General features: G+C 36.6%; 1 protein-coding gene across 1 annotated transcript; it reads left to right on the plus strand.

Moving 5' to 3' along the window:
- The first annotated feature begins 413 nt into the window (after positions 1-413).
- LOC134650744 (phospholipase A1 VesT1.02-like) lies at positions 414-2,151 on the plus strand. Its single transcript, XM_063505675.1, has 2 exons — positions 414-586; positions 1,222-2,151. Exons 1-2 carry the CDS (start codon positions 457-459, stop codon positions 2,133-2,135), a joined length of 1,044 nt encoding a protein of 347 aa, XP_063361745.1. The 5' UTR covers positions 414-456; the 3' UTR covers positions 2,136-2,151.
- Positions 2,152-21,553: the final 19,402 nt, after the last annotated feature.

Here is a 21,553-nt window from a genome sequence, read left to right on the forward strand (position 1 = left end):
ATAAATAATCAGAAGAAATGAAGAGAAACAATTTGACAATGATACCAATGATAATTTTACAAACTGTGCTGTTTTTAGTTTTATCATGGTTTTACCTATAGGTAAACAAGACTGAAGGGATCCCATAAGTGTTCCGTGAACAAAGTTTTGTACGGAACACTAAAAATTTATCGAATTTTGTCATGTACAGTCGCCATCAGATATATCGGAGCGGCCAAGGTGCTCACATATATCTGAACACGCCTCTATTGTCAAGGCGTTAGAGTGCGTGTTCAGATTTTGTGAACACCTTGGCCGCTCCAATATATCTGATTGCGACTATACGTACTTCCCCTAGCAAACGTTATCTTTAAGAGGTGCGTCCGTATAATACATATCTTAGTTCTCAGTCCCCTGTTGTTGATCTCATTGTACTTCAGTTGCAAGAAGATCACCGACAGATAACGTTGTAAAATCATGAACACATTCGTCTTGTGTGTCTTGTTTTTACTCGTAAACTATATTAGTGATACAAGTGCGTTAGGCAGAGGCGATTTGGAAAAGTATGGGCCATTTCATCAAGCGCTGTACTCGAAATATATCAAATGTAAGTACATACCTATTAGTATTTTGTTTCTATCATGCACAATGTGGCTACCACCAGTTTGGCACTGACGCCACTGACATAAACGCTATCAAGAACGTAATTTACTTTCTATGCATCTCGCTCAAACTCGCATATTAGTGCAAGCGAGATGTATAGAAAGTAAATTACCTTTTCGATAGCGTATATGTCAGTTTTGACACTGTCAGTGACTCATGGTACGGGCTCAGGTGGATATGAAGGCTGTGAATGCACACGTGGTGTTTGTTAATTAACATGTTTGTTTGTCTTACTTGTCATGGTATTAAGGCCTTTCAGTTTAGTATGTAACTAATTTGAACAAGAGTATAGAATGACTACGAGATAGGATATTTAATGTACTTTTCATCAACCATGTCTGTGTCATTTTCATATTTCAAATTACCTATATCTAATTTTATTTATTCTATTTATCTATCCTGAATACAGGCTTCTTCCTTTTAGTAATATATTTTTTATATCTTCTCTTTGTGTCTCTCCTTAGCAATCCATTTCCAAAAAATCCGTGTTAGTCTTATTCATTATCAACAAAATCCATATTGAAAATATCTACTGTTTAATTGATCACCACAAATTAATTTGTCCGCATCTGTCCCCAGGCGACCACGATAAAGACACCAATCTAGACGTCAGCTTAGTCAACGTCTATTTCTACGACTTCAGCAGAAACGACGTTAAAACTTTCCCCATTGCTGAGGCAGCCGACGGTATCCGCAACTATTCAGGCCTCGACATCATGAGACGCTTCATCGTCTTCGTGGCCGGCTATAAGTCCAACATCAACAAAAACACTGAACAACGCGTCAGAGACACCTTCAGAGACTTCCCAAACAGCTACCTAATCATTCTTGATCATTCTCCTTACACCAATGAGAAGCCAGGATACTTAAAAGGCTACGAAAGAGCAGTCCAGTATGTATATTATATAGGAAAGGCGTTAGGCGAAATGCTAGCCAATTTAAGAAGAGGAGGCATATCAGCCCAAAGCATGCACTGTATAGGACATAGCTTAGGTGGACAAATGCTTGGTTATACAGGACAGACCTTCATTGATATGACTGGAGAAAAATTATGGAGAATAACTGCTCTAGATCCCGCTGGCCCTTGCTTTTCCAACAGCGTAATTGAAGACCAAGTAAGATCCGGAGTAGCCGAGTACGTCGAGGTATACCATTGTAATGCTGGTGGATTAGGTACTTCAAGCGTTTTGGCTGATATAGACTTCTTTGTGAACAAAAAAGGCGAGTCCCAACCGGATTGTGGAACACCTTTGATACCAGGTATCTTCGATTCTTCAAAAGCAGCCAAATGCAGTCATAAAACTTGTGTAACAGTATGGACGGCCACAGTTAAGCATCCTGACTGGTTCTTGGCGTGGAAGTGCGATTCGTATAAAGAGTTTAAGAAAGGTGAATGTCAACCTGGTGATGTCACTCTAGCTGGTTTCTGGAACCCTGGTAATGCGACTGGCGTTTATTATTTCTCTACGGAAGGTTATGATTTGGATTTATAAACTTAGATAAGTAATAGAGCAAGGAAAAAATATCTGTATTAGATGCTAAACAATACAAAATATCTCGTAGATCTAAGGCAAAATATTTGTATAAATGGAAGAAAAAACTCAGATGAAACCAAAAAGATGATTGGTATTGTAACTTACTCGTAATTACTTATTGTGGACTATAGTTGTAGTTCTGGACTATAATTTGTAGATTTTATTAGTGTGTACTATGGTGTTTAGAAAAAAGGACTCACCATTTTTCCCCTGTAAACAGTCCTAGTTTCAAATATTACCTATAAATTAGACTGAATCAAGAAGTGTGATAACCATAGGTAAATAGGAGTGTAGCCTAACTGTGAAACTAAATATGTACAAGTTCGACATTAATAACAATTATGTAGTATTGTTTCAATATACCGTTTCTCAGCCTATTGTAGCCGTGATTTTCGAGTAAATACATGATTTGTATTCAGCCACAGTGTTGGTAAAACTAGATTAATCACGCTCAGTGGGGATTCCCTGAGGCAAACGTGTTGCCAGGCTATATTGAGCTTTATTTGTATGGGATGCAGGGTATTAACATATTATTGTGACAAGAAGTAAGGCAACTTTGACAAGTTCAAGAGCAATTATAGGGTTACACGCATGACCTTGCTTTGCTTAGATTCTGTATAGAATATAATTTTGAATTGTTGATTAGGTACGTACCTTCAGAGTATTTCTATATTATTTTATAAAACAGCAACATAAAACGGTTTCCTTGAAGCTGGAAGCATTAAAACTGTTTACATCGGCCCCTCGGGCGTTTTTTAATTAAAAACAAACAAACCTACGTGATGCATCCTTTATTCTTCCTGGAGATAAACCGGGAAATACTTGGCTTAAGTGGGAACGTGTACGTTATACAATAAATGGTCGGTGTAAATGCTGCTGCTGCTGCTGTTGCTAGTTATTGCTGACTAAAAACTGTTTATTTCAAATAAAATAAGTAACTAGCTGCCCAGACGTCAAAACTTGCCAAGAAAAATACAATTTTGATTTGTAAAAATAAAGATTCAAGTTATAATGGAACAGGAGACCTTTTTATAGGTTTTTGGGCGGCTAGAGGTTATATGAAATTAATTACTTTATGAAATCGGTGATCACGCGTGATGCTTTCTATAGAAAACTGGAGACTCGGACGCCTCGGCTCGGACCCGAACCGTTCTAGCGTGAGTTATCATTTATATAAGAGTAAGAGCGGGTGCAAATAATTTTGAGAAACTCGCAACTAAGCAAATCAGTAGCTGATAGTAAAATTGATAATACATACTAATGTAAATAGTATCTTATCGGAAAAATTGGAGGCATTTCCTTTTGCGTCACAAATCTATCATTATATCTAGACTTCTAGAGCCGCTGCGACGATAGCACGGTCGCATTTTTATCGCCTGTCACTATGCCTGTCACGTTCTAACAAGTATAAGTGCGAAAGTGACAGGCATATTAGTGACAGGCGATAAAAATGGTACCATGCTATGCATGCCGCAGGTCGGTGATTGATAAGCTACACAACATTTTTTTCGAAATTGGTATTTATTTTGTTTCTTTATCCTAAATATTTAAAGCGTTCTATGAAAAGTATGAAAATGTATAAAAAGAAAATAAAAATTCTACTCCTAAAAAGCGAATAAAGTATTATATATCGTGTATTATATTATAAATCCATTGAAAAACACTTTTGAAAAACAAAACTACTTACATAAAACTAAAAAACAGAAAAGATTAAAACTAAAACTACAAACTGCAAATAAAGTATAAAACATAAATTGTAGTTCTCACAAACTCTAAGGCACACTCAAAACATTTCTGTAATTTCTCAAACTGAAATAAAAATTCCCAAGCCGATATTATATTCCCCCAACCGTCTCACTTCGCTGAATTGTTATTATATTATTAAGTTTTATGTAGCGAACTGTACTAAAGGAACGAGGAACGTTTCAAGCTACGTGACGTACAGTCAGATGGGGTTTCCAATGAAATGGAATAGAACTTCGGTGTTTGAACATCTCGAAATTTCAAAGGTAAGAGAATATTTGGCAGTTATAGCTTTAGCAATACATTTTCTTTAATATTATTATAAGTAAACATAAAATAAAAAGTTACATTTAAAAGATTTCCGGGATAGCGTTTTTACACACACGTAGATCGCATCATCACACATACTAAGCACCAGGTATTTTACATGTAGATATTTTCTATTCAATATTTTATAAATATTCTGGTTTTTAATATAACTTCTCTTTTGATAGAAAATAACTATACTATGGTGTTTTATTGAAATAGTGACAAGTAAACAGTAACAACTGAAGTACTTAGGTACTTATCTTATTTTTTTATGTGACTCTTATTGTCTCCTCCATATATAATTAATTTCACTACACCAGCTCGGAAAGGCTTACTTTGCACTTCAAAAACTGATAGCAAAGTTGCATTTTATTCAAATGTGAGGCAAAGTAATCAAATGCAAATTTTGAGTTTTTTTCTTATGTTTGCTGGTAGAATTGACTTTTAAATGATGATTTTGGATGAAAAATATTTAATAACATTCATTTGGATTTGATTTTGTTTGATTTTACATTTAATATTTACTTCGGGTTGGTGTGGTGAAAATTTTGTGTTTCACTCGGGGTCAAATTTTGTTTAACCCTCGTGCTTTGAAACCCTCGCAACGCTTAAGATTCCATTTTTCGCTTTCAATTTTGGAATTTTTCGCTTGCTCGGGTATCAATATTAGCACGAGCGGTTAAACAACGAGTGAAACAAATAACTATTACGTCGAAATAAATTAGTCACACTTTTCTTGAAACATGTCGCTTAAAGTGACTTCTTAACATTATTTTCCAATTACTCAAAAATGCTTTAAAGCACTCAACAGTGTTTCCTAAACGCAGCACTAAAACACTCTTTTGTTCACAGAAGACGCCATATTTTTCTAAAAACAGAGAAATATGCATCGCCAGGGAATGCACTGAGCACTTAGTGCGACAGAGTAACGCGACATCGCACTACGTATAGAACCACTATAGATAGAACCACTTTATCATAAACGCGAGCTTTGGAATTTTTAATATTTCTTTAGAAAAATTCTCTTTTTCTAAGTCTTTGAAGAACGAGCGAATCGAGCATATACCTATTGTGTGAATTGCTAAGAGGCGTTATAAGTAGGTATAAGTTTATGACATTTTTTCTTTCGGTATTAAGTACGTATTACATGGGTTTCGAAATTATCCCACTTATGAAATAAAACCGGGCATATTTTCAAACCTGAAATGTCCTGGATTTTTTCATGTTTTTAAACAATATTCATAAAGCGATAGAAAATACTAGCATGAGTTTTATGGAAAAATTCATAGGTAACTATTCGTTTTAATGAGATTGTAAAAAGTTCATACTTTCAATATGCAATAATGAACTCCCAACTCATATAAAATGTATTGTTATAGGCCCAATAAACTGAAAACTTTAGCAAAGCAAATTATCCCTTAAAGTTTAAAAAAAAATCTTTCTTCAGGCATACATACCTACTGACGTTTATGTCAGATCAGCTCAGGCATCAAGATTTTTCATCTCGCTAAAAATCAGCCTCAGTCGACTTTTAATGACGACGGTGAAACGCTGACTGCAGCCCTCTAACGAGTATGAAAAGAAACGAATTCTATGCCATTTCTCATCAAACCGTTCTTAAAAACTGGCCAAGTGCGAGCCGGACTCGCGCACTAAGAGTTCCGTACCACACGGTTTGGATTGGAACCCCACTTAAATATTGATTTGATTCTGTTTTTAGTATTTGTTGTTATAGCGGCAATAGAAATAAATACATCATCTGTGAAAATTTCAACTGTCTAACTATCACTTACATACTTGTTAGAACGTGACAGGCATGGTGATAAACGATAAAAATGCGACCGTGCTACTAGAGCTGGTGACAAACAGCCGGACAGTAGAGTCTTAGTAAATAGGGTCCCATTTTTACCCTTAGGGTACGGAACCCTAAAAAGTTCCTCTATAATTCAAGTTAACTGCGTTAATTACTCTTTATACCTTAACAACATTGCCGTGCTGGAGCGGTTTGCAGTCCAAAAGGCATTTCAGCGAATTCTTAATGACATTTAGTTACGACATTTCTTAAAAGAGGCAAAACAGTGAACATTTTTACACCAACCATTATTCTTTATTAGCCAGTGTCCTGTTTTACGTTTTGTTAACATTACTTTGGAGTTTAACTGCTACTGTAATGGTTAAAGTTTCTTATTTTCTTAGTTTAAAGAGATTTTGTTTCATGGGTCATATTGATCCAGCCGCTAAGGTCGTAAGAAAGAATTATTTTACTTATGTTCCACTCGTTTTACAATGTTTATTTTAAATATAACCTTAATGAAAGACAAAAGAGACTAAAATAACACTTCATTCAAGAAATGTTTAGTTTTACTTTCTTCTCAAGTAAAAAAACGTAAAAAGTAATTTTGTAAAAGAATAGAATAGTAACATTATAGTTTGTAGCTTTCTAATAGACCCCGAAGGCTAATCCTATTGTCTATTGTTAAGAAAAACCGCTCGTGCCACGTGCCACAACCACCTGCATAAAAAATCGGTACTTCGGTTACTGAGTGCCGGCGAGTCGAACGCTACAGAACCAGTCTAAAATGTGTCATCGAGATGCGTAACAAAGGCGCGTTATCGGAGAGCGCACCTACACTGGTTTTTTGAGCGTTGGACTAGCCCGCGCTCAGGTGTCAAATAGAATAATTAGGACCCTTTTTTGCAGGTAAGTAGCACGTGCGGTTTTACTGAACAATAGACAATAGGATAAGCCTTCGGGGTCTACTAGAAAGCTACAAACTATACCAACGTAAGAGAAACATTGTGCAAAACTTAAATAACACTGGTGAGTATTCTTTCTCATGACGATCACACTATCAATACTTATGGCCACTAAGACTCATTCAGACCAGACCAGTGTACGTAAGAACTCAGATTGCACATAGGTTTTACGAAGCTAAAGATCTAATTATATTAGGAATGGATTGTAAGACGAGTAGATGCGAGTTAGTGAATGAAACCGCAGCTCAAGTAGTTAAGTTGTTGGGTAAGTAGCTCGTTGAAGTTGCTAGTTTGTTTTATGGTGCTCTAACGTTTTATTTTAACGACTACAATGACTATTATGGTGGAAGATACGGAGTGTGGAATCGTTTGCAGCTTAGTTTTCGATATTGGCGGGTTTTCTCTTGCAGTTTTCAAGTTAGACAATGTAATATACTAGTAACAACCATATGAGATAAACAATGAAAGAAGGTATACTTTGTACAGAATTTTTGTACATGATATAAAAATTGTTAAAGTACTTTTAGCGCTTGATGTAAAAGTTACAGACGCCAAGCCGAGCGTAAATGATTATGGTTGAAAACGTTCTATGGTGGGTCACAAATTAGTTTGTTTAATAAAATTGTGCATTCGTAGTCTATTAAATTAGTTTGATTTTAAACGTACACAATGATGCTGTACTTAATAGTTATTTGTTTTACAAGGGAGCAAAGCTGTTGTTTAACCGCTCGTGCTAATATTGATAGTATTGATACCCGAGCAAGCGAGAGATTCCAAAATTGAACCATTAGTGAGTTCGAATAATGGAATCTTGAGCATTGCGAGGTTTTCAAAGCACGAGGGTTAAATAAAATTTGCCCCCGAGTGAAACACAAAATTTTTCACCACACCAACCCGAAGAAAATATTAAGTGTAAGATATCAAACAAACTAAATTAAATCCAAATAAATTAATATCTATCATTGAAAATCATCTTTTAAAAGTCAATTCTACCAGAGCCCGTACCATGAGTCACTGACAGTGTCAAAACTGACACATACGCTATCGAGAACGTAATTTACTTTCTATACATCTCGTTCGCACTAATATGCGAGTGCGAGCGAGATGTATAGAAAGTAAATTACGTTCTTGATGGAGTTTAATGTCAGTGCCAAACTGATGGTAGCCGTACTGCAAACATAAGAAAACAACTCAAAATTAGCATTTGATTACTTTGCCTCACATGTGAATAAAATGCAACTTTGCTATCAGTTTTTGAACAATCAATAGAGCCTTTACCAGTTGATGTGGTGCAAACATAATTTCATCACTCTTTATTAATTCTAGCCACAACAACAGCGCGTCGCTAATCCCCGCTAATACAAATATTGCCATAATTTGAGCATAGCTTGAATACTTGCTTCCCGCAGGCACTTTGGAAGCGCCGATTATTTGCTATAACACAGACTATACGTTGAACTAGACACAGCAAATTATCTTATTTGATGTTATTTCAGTAATAAACTATTAGTAGGTACCCCACAAGCGACTCAATGATATATAATTTTATACTGATTGATTTCTGTGATATGTATCCTATGTAGACATTTTAAATAATATTCGTAAAAGATTAATTTAACCTTCAAATATACCTATTTAGTATAACTATTTCGTCTTTATCTATCCAGATTCTTCATGTAGGTAGTAGGTACTAGGCGTGAAAATTTAGCGTGCCCTTGACTTGAAGTTTGGCTGAAATGCGTTCGTTTTCGGCGGTACCGTGCCTTAATTTTAATTATAGATAGGTTACCTGTTTTGTTAAAGTTTTCTAGTGTTAAAGCGAATGTTTATAAGAATGTTTGTAAGTTGCCTTATACCATAGATTTTTTAAACAGATATCAGGCATCGAACACCACTCGAATATATGAATATTGACACGATTGATTTTCATTCAATGGGGTTGGCAACTGTCAAAGGTTTGCAAAGATGGCGCCATCATAGCTTGCCTTTTTTTCTATGAGATTTGGCTTAAAGGGCTGGCATGCAAGCATGAAAAAAATGGACACAATTCTAGGGAATGGGCAAGCTATGCTGGCGCCATTTGCTAAATATTTCAAACGACCAACCCCATAGAGGTTGCTAGTGGCATCTAGTTCAATGTTATGGTCTGCGTGCGTTACACATAACTAGTACAACCAATATGTAACGTCTTGAGTGGTTGCTCATACATTGTAATGTTATGTCAATACCACGACAAAGGCTGGATGTATACAGGGTGTTGCCTGTAACACGAGAAAATAATTAAAACATTATACTCCTCTATCTCCTATAAAACTTCTGTTAAACAACTTTAAAAAAATATGAATCCTTTTAATCCTACTTCCTCTTTTTCATACAAAATAAATATTAGTATATATATATTGTTTAATACACTAGCAGCTGAAAGCTGATGCGTGTATATCACTGCACTTGTTTTTTTTAACGATTAATGTTCATTTTTTTGTTGTTTTAAGTGTTTGTCAAGTCTGTTTTTAAAACTGTTCACTGAAGGAGCACATATCACTGTTTCTGGTAACTTATTCCACTCACGTACGACGCGGTTCGATAGAAAGTGCTTCCTAGGATTGCTTGTACTGGGAACTCGAATAATCTTTGAGCTGTGGCCTCTTAAACGATGATTATTGCTTATAACAAACAGGTCCTTTAGTTCAGGTAAGTCATAATAATCATGTATGATCTTGAATGTTTCAATGAGGTCACCACGCTGTCTTCTTCGCTCCAGGGTTGTCAAACCAAGATTGGCAAGCCTTTGGTCATATGGCTTATTACGTAATCCATATACCATCTTAGTTGCTCTGCGTTGCACCTTTTCAAGTAAAGCTATATCCTTCTGAAAGTATTGACTCCAAATTTGGTAAGCATATTCAAGTAGAGGCCTTATGTACGTCTTATATAGTTTTAGAAATAGTGCCTTATCAATTGTCTTAAAGGTCTTCCGTATTAGGTATACTAGTGAGTTGGCTCTTTTTGTCAATTCCAGGATGTGCATATTGCCTTCAATGTACGCTGACATCAGTGTGTTTGACGTTGCTTGTCACGCTTTAAACATAACAAAATTTGCAATACATTGCGTCTAAGTATAAACTTTAAAGTGTAATAAAATTAAAACATAAGTAATTTTTAAAAGTTGCTGAACAAATGTTGGTCAGTTTGAGGAGTACAGCCTACAGTTTAATTTATTGCTCCTGTTACAGGAAACACCCTGTATATGTCCAAACAATATAATATATCTGAAAGCTTAATTGGAGGCAACTTAATACAGCATGTGATAAATAGGTATGTATGTTAGACGACCGGTCTGGCCTAGTGGGTAGTGCCTGAGAAGCCGATGGTCCTGGGTTCGAATCCCGGTAAGGGCATTTATTTGTGTGATGAACAGAAATATTTGTTCCTGAGTCATGGGTGTTTCCTATGTAGGGATATAAGTATGTATTCATCTATATAAGTATGTATATCGTCGCCTATCCCATAGTACAAGCTTTGCTTAGTTTGGGGCTAAGTTGTTTGTGTAAGATGTCCCCTAATATTTATTTATTTATTTATGTCATCGGCATACACGCCGCCAATGCCTCGCTTAAGGTTCGATTCAAATGTTTTTCAATCAAATCTAAAGCTGTTATTTATAAATATAATAAAACATAAAACCCCCGCAAAAACAGCCTACATTATTCCACACACCATAAGCCATCATAAGCCACACACTTAAGGGGCATCCACACAGCTTCATTAAAATGTCGTGGCACGCTCGTATGAAGAGGCCTTAGAGCACTTGTCTCGCTGCGTTCAAAATAAGGCGAGTTCAAGCGGTCCTGTGCTGTCGTTATTAACACGTTTATATTATAGTACTGGGGCCCGTTTCTCAAGAGCTTGTAACTTGTAATACAAGCGGATGTCACTTTTTGACAGCTTTTCTTAGAAAGGGACTTCCACTTGTATTACAAGTTACAAGCTTTTGAGAAACGGGCCCCTGGACGTTAAAGTAAACTTATTCTTACGTACCTATTTATTAATATATTAGGTATTTAGATATTGAAAGAAAAAGAAGAAACAAGTCGTTAAAGGATGACTCACGCTAGACCGGGCCGTGCCCGGGCCGAGGCATCCGACATGTCATTTTCTATGCCGGCTGATCGGTGATCACGTGGTGCTTTCCATAGAAAACGAAGCTCCGGAGCTCCGGCCCGGCCACGGCCCGGTCTAGGCTGACAAAACTTGGTATGCATATAGTTTGGGACCCGAGAAAGGACATACGGTAGTTTTTATTAATCATCATCATCATCATTACACGCAAACAAAGTCGCGGGCAGAAGCTAGTTTATAATAAAGCTGCTGTTTTTGTCTTGCCTAGTATTCATTAAGAAGATTAATTTCTGGGCCGAGACCGAGCTTTGCTCGGAAAACATAAAAACTCGAAAATGCGCGTTTTCCCAGAGATAAGACCTAGCTAGATCGATTTTTCGCCCCCGAAGACCCCCATATACGAGTAGTAAAGCGTTAGAGCCGTTTCCGAAATTCCCGAAATTTATATTATATATAAATAAATAAATATCCAAGAATTAATCGAATTTAAACTGTTGTGAGACATATTTAACATTGACATACACGCAGTACGCGATACACGGCCGTCGTGAACGCTGCTCGCACTGTTAGTGCTTGAGAAAGGAGACCTATTAGGTTCTCCGAAACATGTCGCGCGAGTGACTAAAAACAAGTGAGTCTAAACCGTAAAATTATTCAATATACAAGAATTGCTCGTTTGAAGGTATAATAATAAGATTATTATTAACCTCAGAAAATATGACATCCTTTACCAATACCTATTTGTATAATTACATTAATTACAAAATTCATAAAGAAACAAAGCGTAAGCCAAGCAAAGTAAACCTTTTTGTTGGTTTCATAAATTCCTTTTTAAGGTCACGTCGGAATTAATTAAAACTTCCCTGGATGTAAACGGATTAGACATGGGCTTTTAAAGATATGCAAAAATACACTAATTTCTTGCAAAACAAAGCAAAAGCTGTTATAATTTTAATAACAAAATACAATTTGAATACCAAACGAAGTGCGGTTACAAAAGAATATTTAAATATATAAACGCAATATTGGAATATAACAATGTGGCGGTTTAAACAAGCTTTAAATACTACCTTTTATGTTGATATTTTCTGTCCTGAAGGAAGCTGAGTTCCTGCCACTTCAAGGGTTAATTTATTTTAATAAAAACTATATATTTTAGGCATTTTATCATGTAATTGACAATGTAACTTCAAAGTATAAAGATAATCATACAAAATATTCTTCTTCAACCTAGTGTTTTCCCAGCGTTTTTAGCGCCAGGGTCCGATTTCCTGCTCAGTCATCTCCACTTCGCCTGGTCTTCGGCATCCTCAGGTGTGAGAGTGTTCTCTTCCATGTCCGTTATCACAACGTCCAGCCAGCGCTTCTTGCAAAATAATTATGCAAAATAAATAAATCAAAATAAGACATAATACAGGGTGATTCAGGAGACGTGAGCAGGACTAAGCCTACACAATCATTTTTTCTAGCAAGCCAACTTTACCTTTTTCTGGTTTTTGGTTGGAGTCTGCTCTTGCCATTAAAGTTTACTTTCTGTGTCATTTATTTTTTTCATGGAATTTGCTCTTGATTAAATTGTATAGTCATAGTCATAGTCATAGTCATTTATTTATAATATTTTAAATATTACATGTCAATTTATTTAGGTATTAGGTTCCGTTGTTATATAATATTCAAATTAATTAAGTAATCAGCTTAATTAAGATATCAAGAGAGGTACAATTACAATGTCAGTTATTCAATGAAATTAGATAAATTACATTATTATTAATAAATTACATTTACAAATTATTCGGTAGGTCAAAAAAATCTTTAACATCGTAAAAAGAGTAGTCCAATAGCCATTTTCTTAATTTTTTTAAAAATATTTGTGTACTACCCGCATTCTTTATCACCGCTGGGAGCTTGTTGTATACTTTAGGTCCTACATGTGACATAATTTTAGATGGCTTGGTCAATCTAATAGGTTCAGTGCGGAGTTGATTTTTCGATCCCTGTCTTGTGCGAGTGGTCTTTTTGCACGGGAAAGTGTCTAGATTTTCATTAACATGTTTTGCTACATCATAAATGAACTGAGAAGGCAGTGTAAGAATATTGTTCATCTTGAATAAATCATGGGGTACGAGGTGGAACAAACGAGATAATCCGTACAGCTCGCTTTTGTAGGATAAAGGCACGTTGCCATTCAGCTGCCATTGCCCATAATTGTAAACCATTACACATGACCGAGTGAAAAAGTGCATAGTAACTTGACCGGAGCTCTTTCGGAGGTAGTACGCGAGCCAACCTACTCAAAGCGAAACATGCGCCTGATAGTTTACCACATACGTTATCAATGTGTGCATCCCATTTTAGACTGGAGTCCAGTGTGATGCCGAGAAATTTGGAGTTTTGTACTTGCGGTAGTGCAGTGTCAGCGGAGCAGGAGGTCGTCCACCGAGATTAATGTGGAGAATTTGAGTTTTTGCTAGATTTAATAATAAACCATTGATGCGAAACCAGCTGAGCAGGTTATTGATGTCGGACCTTAGGGAGTCTTCCAGCTGCTGCACTGTGTTAGCTGTGATGATGTTGCATGCATCATCTGGAAAAATGTACATGTCGCCGTCGACGGCTTTGGGAAGATCATTAACCTGAATAAGGAAACACAGATTCGCGAGGGAGGATCCTTGGGGCACGCCGATGTCGACGCCACCAAAATTGGACTTAACCTGGCCATTGCTCAGAACTACGGCTTGTTTGCGATTAGATAAATAAATAAATAAAATAAATAAAATCACTTTATTTCAGACAATAAGTCCATATAAAATTAAAATTACTATAATATAAAAAATATTAAACTTAAACTAAGAGTTGCTTTAGATAAGAAGTCTAACATTAATTTAAGAGCTGGACCCCGTATACCAGAGTGCTCGATTTTTTGCGCCAGCACCTCGTGGTTGCAGAGATCGAAGGCACGTGTCATATCACACAATAATATGGCAACTTGACTGGCACCCTCTTTGGCCGCCATGATTTTATGGACAATTTCACGTACAACTGTTATGCACGATCTGCACTTCCTGTACGCATATTGCTTATCACTTAATATGGAGAAGTTTTCTAAGAACGTACATATGCGCTTTGATAAACCGTTTTCAAAAACCTTGGCAATCGCGGGAATGATGCTTATAGGTCTGTAACTAGTAAGTATATCTTTAGGTCCTTTCCCCCTTGTAAATGGGTACAACTTTGACATTTTTGAGGATAGACGGATATAATCCAAACTTAAGTAGATAATTGAAAATTGCTACAAGCTGAGATAATATCTTAGGTAGGGCCACTTGGAGAAGTTTAGTAGAGATGTTATATATATCGCATGTATTTTTACAGGCAATATCCTGCGAAATGATTTTATGTAGTTCCGTATCTGTGAACTTTTTTAAGTAAATTATTACATTGCTAGGGGCGGTCGAATGACATAACGACTGTTTGGATAAGATAGCATCCGCAGTAGGTGCTTGTGTTGTCACGGCGGCGGCCAGAAAAAGTTGTTTACATCGTTCGCCAACCGGTTTTGCGAATCATAATGCAGTCCGCTGTTATCCTTTAGGCTAGGCTAGGCTATAAAAATGTAATATTAAAGTCTACAAATTTGCGTTAGCCCCCTCATCCGGGAAGGCTCATACATATCAATATTTGTTTATATAGGTATGTTTTATTGCGATGTTGTAAAATACCTATCTTCTCCTATGACTTCTTTAGTTTCAAGTAGATAACTTTCTTAAGGATTTCGTTATTTCCACTCGATTATAACGGAGTAATAACAACAAGTAATAACTTACAGCGGGTTTTAAAATAGAAATTGTGTCTAAAAATAACTGCTGTCTACGTTTCTCTATTAATCTTCTGGTGCTTTGTTTCATGCATAGTGTAAAATTATTTATTTTTAATACAGTCAAATACCCTATTACAAAGTTAATAGGTACAGCACCGTTAACTAAAATATCGCATTCCCGTATATTCCGTGCACCGCGTCCCTGAATTAGGACTGCGCTTTTACCCTTTTTTCGAAAAACGGTTTCTTTTTATGAAAACCGTTATTAAGGTTTCGTACCCAAATGTCTGTCTGTCACCAGGATGTATCTCATGATCCGTGATAGCTAGACAGTTGAAATTTTCACAGATGATGTACCTATTTCTGTTGCCGCTACTTATAACAAAAAATACTAAAAAGTACGGAACCCTCGGTGGTTATATTTTTTTAAATCACATAGATCACATTAGAAATGTTTTGAAGACAGTCAATGCCTTGTGAGTACAATATAATAACGCATTCAGCATGCAGATGTGATGCAGAGGCATAGCATTTGTTTTGGAAAAGTGTGGCAATGGCATCATTAATTTAAAATTTCTATGAAAATGTGACGTTTTAATGACACTCTCTCACTTTATTCTATTAAACTTGGTGTAATGTTAGCTCAGTTAGACGGATCCTAATCATGGATAACCTTTATCACGGTTTCGTTTCACATTAGTTCGTTTTTTTTTTGGCATTAGAAATGGTAAACAATCTTGACGTGCCTTTTAATAGAAAAACACTTTTAAATAACAGTAACAATTATGAATCATATACGATTATTTACATTCTTTTGATTTCATAACTTTCATAAGTAACAGTTACTGATTTTTAAAAAGCGTTTTTCAATTAAAAGGTCGTCAAGATCGCGTAGTCTTTTTCTAATGCTAAAAAAACGAACTATAACAACCAATACCAGCCAACCCTACCATAACTGCAGAATTTGATACTGCATTTGTACCCGATGCAGGTACCTACTGAATACAGATAATAGAAAATTTAAGGCTTTCGTTTAAATTCATGCTCGTGTTTCGGAGGCGGATATAATTTAGCGACCGTAGGGTTCCCACTTTACATAATAAAGTGCGGATAGCACTTAAATATGGAAAGCTGTAGTGAGCGGGTTATTTTTGTGGTATCCATACCATGTGTGATCCATCACATCAGCCCTAGTAGCACGGTCGTATTTTTATCATTTATCACCATGCCTGTCACGTTCTAGCAAGTATGTAAGTGCGAAAGTGACGGGCTTAGTGATAGTCGATAAAAATGGAACCGTGCTGAGCCCGCTGAGACATTTTTTGATAAGTACCTACGAAGAAATTAGGTAGGTACCTATGAAGGGTTCACGGAAAGAACATTGTAAAGGATGACTCACGTTAGACCGGGTCGACCGGGCCGTGTCCGGGCCGGAGCTTCCGGCGCTTACTTTTCTATGACAGATGACAGGTGATCACGTGATGCTTCCCATAGAGAACGAACCTCCGGAAGCTCCGGCCCGGTCACGGCCCGGTCTAACGTGAGTCATCTCTAATAGTCACTTTATTAAAATTTTGATCGAAAATGACATCGTCAAAAAGTGACATCTTAAGAAAATTACATCCTCAGAATGTGATCTGATCTACCTCAAAAGTAACGTCCACAGAACGTGACCTAAGAAAGTGACCGACTCACTCGCCTATACATTTATTTATACAATGCAGTGTCGTTTTAAAACAGTTTCGACAAAGTTTTGCCACACACGTTGTTTGGTCGCTTTTTTGGACACAACTTTGTTTCGCTCGACCCAGTTTCAGTAACTGAGTTATAAAATTTGTTTAACCAATTTTTACCTAGAGTTTACGGTATGTATTGTTAATAGTAGGTAGGTACCTACCTTAGTTAGGAATTATTTTCTAAAAATATTTTGAATGAACTCACTAAAAGTCCTCTAACTTACTAAAAACTAAAAGCGTCGCAATAGTATTCAAGCTTCAAAATTAGTCCTCCTGAGTCTCTGCATGGGGCCTTTATAAAGAATATAATTAAAATCGAATTTTGAATTAAAATGGAATACAAGAAGGTTCCAAATTCAAAACTGCAATAATGACAAGGGCGACGGCTATCCTATCTTATTAGTACTGGGTAGATCCGTGTGAAATTGGCCACAAAAGTATTTTTATATACGTTTTTTACAATCCTTAATTAAATCGTAAAGTAGACACATCGTATGGCCGTAACATTATTTGCGGAGATACATTAATCCGGAGATTTACATCTCTGTTCCGCGGAGAGTAATTTATTATTATTTGGCTCCGAAATTAATTTCAACGAAACCGACCATTATTTGCATAATCTTTTTGATTCCCAAAATAATAGCAAGCTTTTCATACTGCCCGTTCAAAACCAAATGGTCGTATAAATGCATTCACAACCGCGTTTATACGACTTTAGGCTTTTATAAATGTTAGAATACAGAGTAAATATCGAGGTTTAGGATTTTGTATTTATTTAGCTTCTGCGATTTGGTAATTATTCGCTATTTGAACATTCGTGCAAATAGGATTCTGATTACTGTATTAAATGTTGATTATGATTCAAATTAAGTGGTTCATTAATATATGTCATACCTAATACCTAATACATATTTTAAGAGTAAATAGTAAAGCCCGGTCATCTATGAAACAGGACTGCAAAATAAATAAACTAATCTAATGTACAATACCGACCAGCTCGGCTGGGGTCGGGCCGCGCCGGAGCGCATTTTCAATGTGCTTTATACATTATGTACCTATGGCAGAAGCGATGGAGTCTGTCCGGAGCCGTCCGCGTTCGCGAAGAGCCGACTGGCTTGCGGCTGCGACTCCGCCCGTTCGTTGGAAATCGTACTTGGGGCTTGGTACAAGATGACATCAAATACAAATGTTTAATTTCAGAAATAAAATAATAACAGTTAAGTACTACAATTATGCTGGCCCCACACTAGGCATAGCCTGTCCCTGTGGTGTACATAACATAATACGGTTTACAAGTAAAAACAATTATTAACAATTATACCTAGATGGCATTTGTTTCTCTCAAAATTATATACTCGTACATACATTTATCAGAGGCCACTCTCCGTCTATACCGGGAACAGCGGAGCGGCAAATTGCCACGGCCCCACGTGAAATTAACGTAAAATACATACAAGTTTATTTTGCAAGCCCGCCGTATACACATCCTGTAAGGAAAACTCCTAGAAAAACAATACACAGTTTTAATATTATTGTGTCCAATAACAAAAAGATAATATGGAGTATAGTAGAAGTATAATCACTTTATTTCTGAACTCGTAACTTCCTACGCATCTGTCACATTTTTGAAGTAAAATGTTTGGCGACAATTTAGTATGATCTTTTTTTTATATTTTTTGGTCCCATTTTATTTAATTTTCTACTGTTTCATATCGCACTTCAGTTTATAATATTTGGGTCAATCAACTATTTCTTGTTGTTATTCTGTCCCATCAGCGAGCTGTAGCATACATTGTTAGAAGAACTGCTGTACCATGTTCTACTAACATGCTCAGTAGATGTCCCATTATGGAAAGGTCTTATAACATAACTACCATAAAATGCAAGTTTGGTTCATTTCAATACTAAAAACCTAGAATTTTAAGAGTGACTCAGGAGACCGTAAACATTGCAACGTGTGACAAGAAAAAGCTGATTAACCCATTTCCGCTTAGTTGTAAAACATGATGTGTATACTTGTTTTGGATCTCGAGCTAGAACTAAGCCATAATCTGCAATTGTATGTTACCCATCATATTGTTCGAAATTTGTTTAGTGTACCTATAAAAAAAACTCGGTTAAAACTAATAAGCCATGACCAACATTGATTAAATCTCCAGCTTAGGCAAAACCGTGCAAACAGTCTAATTAGTGCAAAAACCCACCAACGCTATTAATATGAGTGACCGCTCATTATAAGTTGGGGAACTATTTGTTCGAGTAACGAGCTGTCTTGTAACGCGACTGTAAACTCCCCTACCAGAGGGGCTACCGCGAAAACCGAAATACACAAATTGCGGGGATCTTTCTCTTTCACGCGAATGATGCGTAATTAGAGTGACAGAGAAAAATTCCCGCAATTTGCGAACTTCGATTTTCGCGGTTATAACCCAATAGCCAGGCACCACAGTGCGTGTGCTATCTCTATGGTTCAACTCTACTTTTACAGTGGGGTTCACAAAAACATAGACACGAAGGTTTTATTTAAAAAGATCTAATAATAAATTAATTTAAACAATGCAGTATCGTAAACATAACAGTATTCTCTAATTACATAGACCGCGCTCAAGACTACAGACTGCATTATTCTCACTGACATATTAACACAAATGCACCTGCATTCGGTAACGTCTTCTGTTACATCGTAGATTCACTCCTATGGATTGAGCATTATGCATTATACTAACACTCGCTCGTGCAGGACTTTATTTTAACATAGACTAGTGCTGCCATCTATACGGATCTATATCTGAATCCCTAAAGTATTTTCTCCTATCTTTGCATTCCCTAATATTGTTTGTCATAATGATCAGTTGTCCTAACACTCGTATACCCTAATTTTGGTTTCCCTATTATCGAATGGCGGATTTTTTTTTAATCCTAATATGTTTTTGTCCTAATGGCACTTTCCATATTGAGTATTTATCCTAATGTTATGTAGCATAATTCTTTTTTTGCCTAATTATTGTTAGGCCTAAAAATTATATATCCTAACCATCATGTTACCTAATTTTACTTAGCCTATCGTTGCTTGACCTAACACTTATATGCCTTAATTTTGATTTCCCTATTATCGAATCGCCGATTTTTATTTGTGCTAATATGTTTTTCCGTAATGGCACCTCCCATATTGAGTATTTATCCTAATGTTATTGAGCATAATTCTTATCTAGCCTAATTGTTTTTAGGCCTAAAGGTCATACGTCCTAACCTAACCCACTTTTCTGGCAACAGTTCTTTGTCATGAGGGTCGCAGTTCTAACCTAACCTAACCCACTTTTCTGGAAACAGTTTTCTATCGGACTCCGCATCTGCTCCGGCGCTACGGGCAAAGCAGCCCCTTCGCCCTTGCGTATCAAAGCGCAGGCACTAATGCTCTGCGCTTTGCTACGGCGGGCGAGGGCTGCTTCCCCTCCGCGCCTCCGGCTTACATACACTCTAGGGGTAGGACAGACAAGACCACGTGGATAGTGGGGTGCTCCGATTCGGATTTTGTATGCTAAATGAAGGCATCAGTGTGTTTGACGTTGCTTGTCAAAATTTAAACAACAAAATTTGCAATGAAAAATATTTTTTATGACAATTGATCATTAGAGCAATACCCATTAGATCAAACCAGTTAGGGCGTGATGTGTTAGGCCAAACATTGATAGAAATTTCGAGGAATATGGTAAAAAACATTAAGGATATTGATAGTTATGGCAGAAATGCTTAGGACATATGAGTTTTAGGCTAAACATTCATTATGGAAAGTAATTGTTATGATAATTGATCAATAGGAAAAGTAACTGTTATGACAATTGATCATTAGGGCAATAGCCATTAGGTCAAAGCAGTTAGAGCATGTTATTTTATGCCAAACATTGTTAGGGATTTCGAAGAATATTGTAAAAAACATTAGGGATATTGATAGTTATGGTACAAATGGTTAGGACAAATGAGTCTTAGGCTAACCATTACATTATGGAAAATGATCGTTATGACAATTGATCGTTAGGGCATGTGCCCATTAGGACAAACCAGTTAGGGCAAGTAACTTTAGGACAAACGTTGTTAGGGATTCAGAATGACACCCCATCTATACTATACACAACTTCTTTCGCTATATCGTAATTCCGTAAGGAATTCGTATAGGTGGTGCAAGCGCATATTGCTTGCCCTTAGCGTTGGTCAATGACGCCTAGTCTTAGTAAGATGGCGTATAGTGGAGAAATTGGGACGGGTTCCACCGTGGCGGGGTGGCCAAGGGGTTCAAGGCGTTAGCCCGGATTGCTAAAGACGCCAGTTCGAATCCGGCCTTCACCACTGGAGTGCTTCGTCACTTTTTCTTTAATAAATGACATCTATTTTAATTTATAATTTAAATTATTGTTGTATTCATTTTAATGACATTTTATAAAAGATAATACTCGTAATATGACCATCCTGAAAAATGTTTTATTTACAAAAACCCATAGGTTATAACCACGGTAATACCAATGAGTGCATGAATCGTTTAGGCATATGCATCGTCTAATGAGGAAGTAATCTGTGCCTTAGATTTATGCATCGAATATACATACGAGTATACATACGGCGCCTTACTTGAACCACATGAATTGTATTTAGGAAAGATTATTCTCAAATAAATAAAATAAGACATATATACGGAGGCGTATTAAAAAACGAAAAATAGGTTTTTTTGCGGAAAAAATAGGAACAATGCCTCAGGCACAGAATAAATAATAGTACTAGGTACAGAAGACTCACTCTCTAACAAAACGCGTCTGTTACGATCAGCACAGATATGGCCGCTAGGTGGCGACAGCGCCACGCGCGGCTTATGGCTTTCCCCAAAATTGGTGTGGAACGGATGT

The sequence above is a fragment of the Cydia amplana genome, chromosome 9 (assembly GCF_948474715.1).
Source record: "Cydia amplana chromosome 9, ilCydAmpl1.1, whole genome shotgun sequence".
Classification (NCBI taxonomy): Eukaryota; Metazoa; Arthropoda; class Insecta; order Lepidoptera; family Tortricidae; genus Cydia; species Cydia amplana.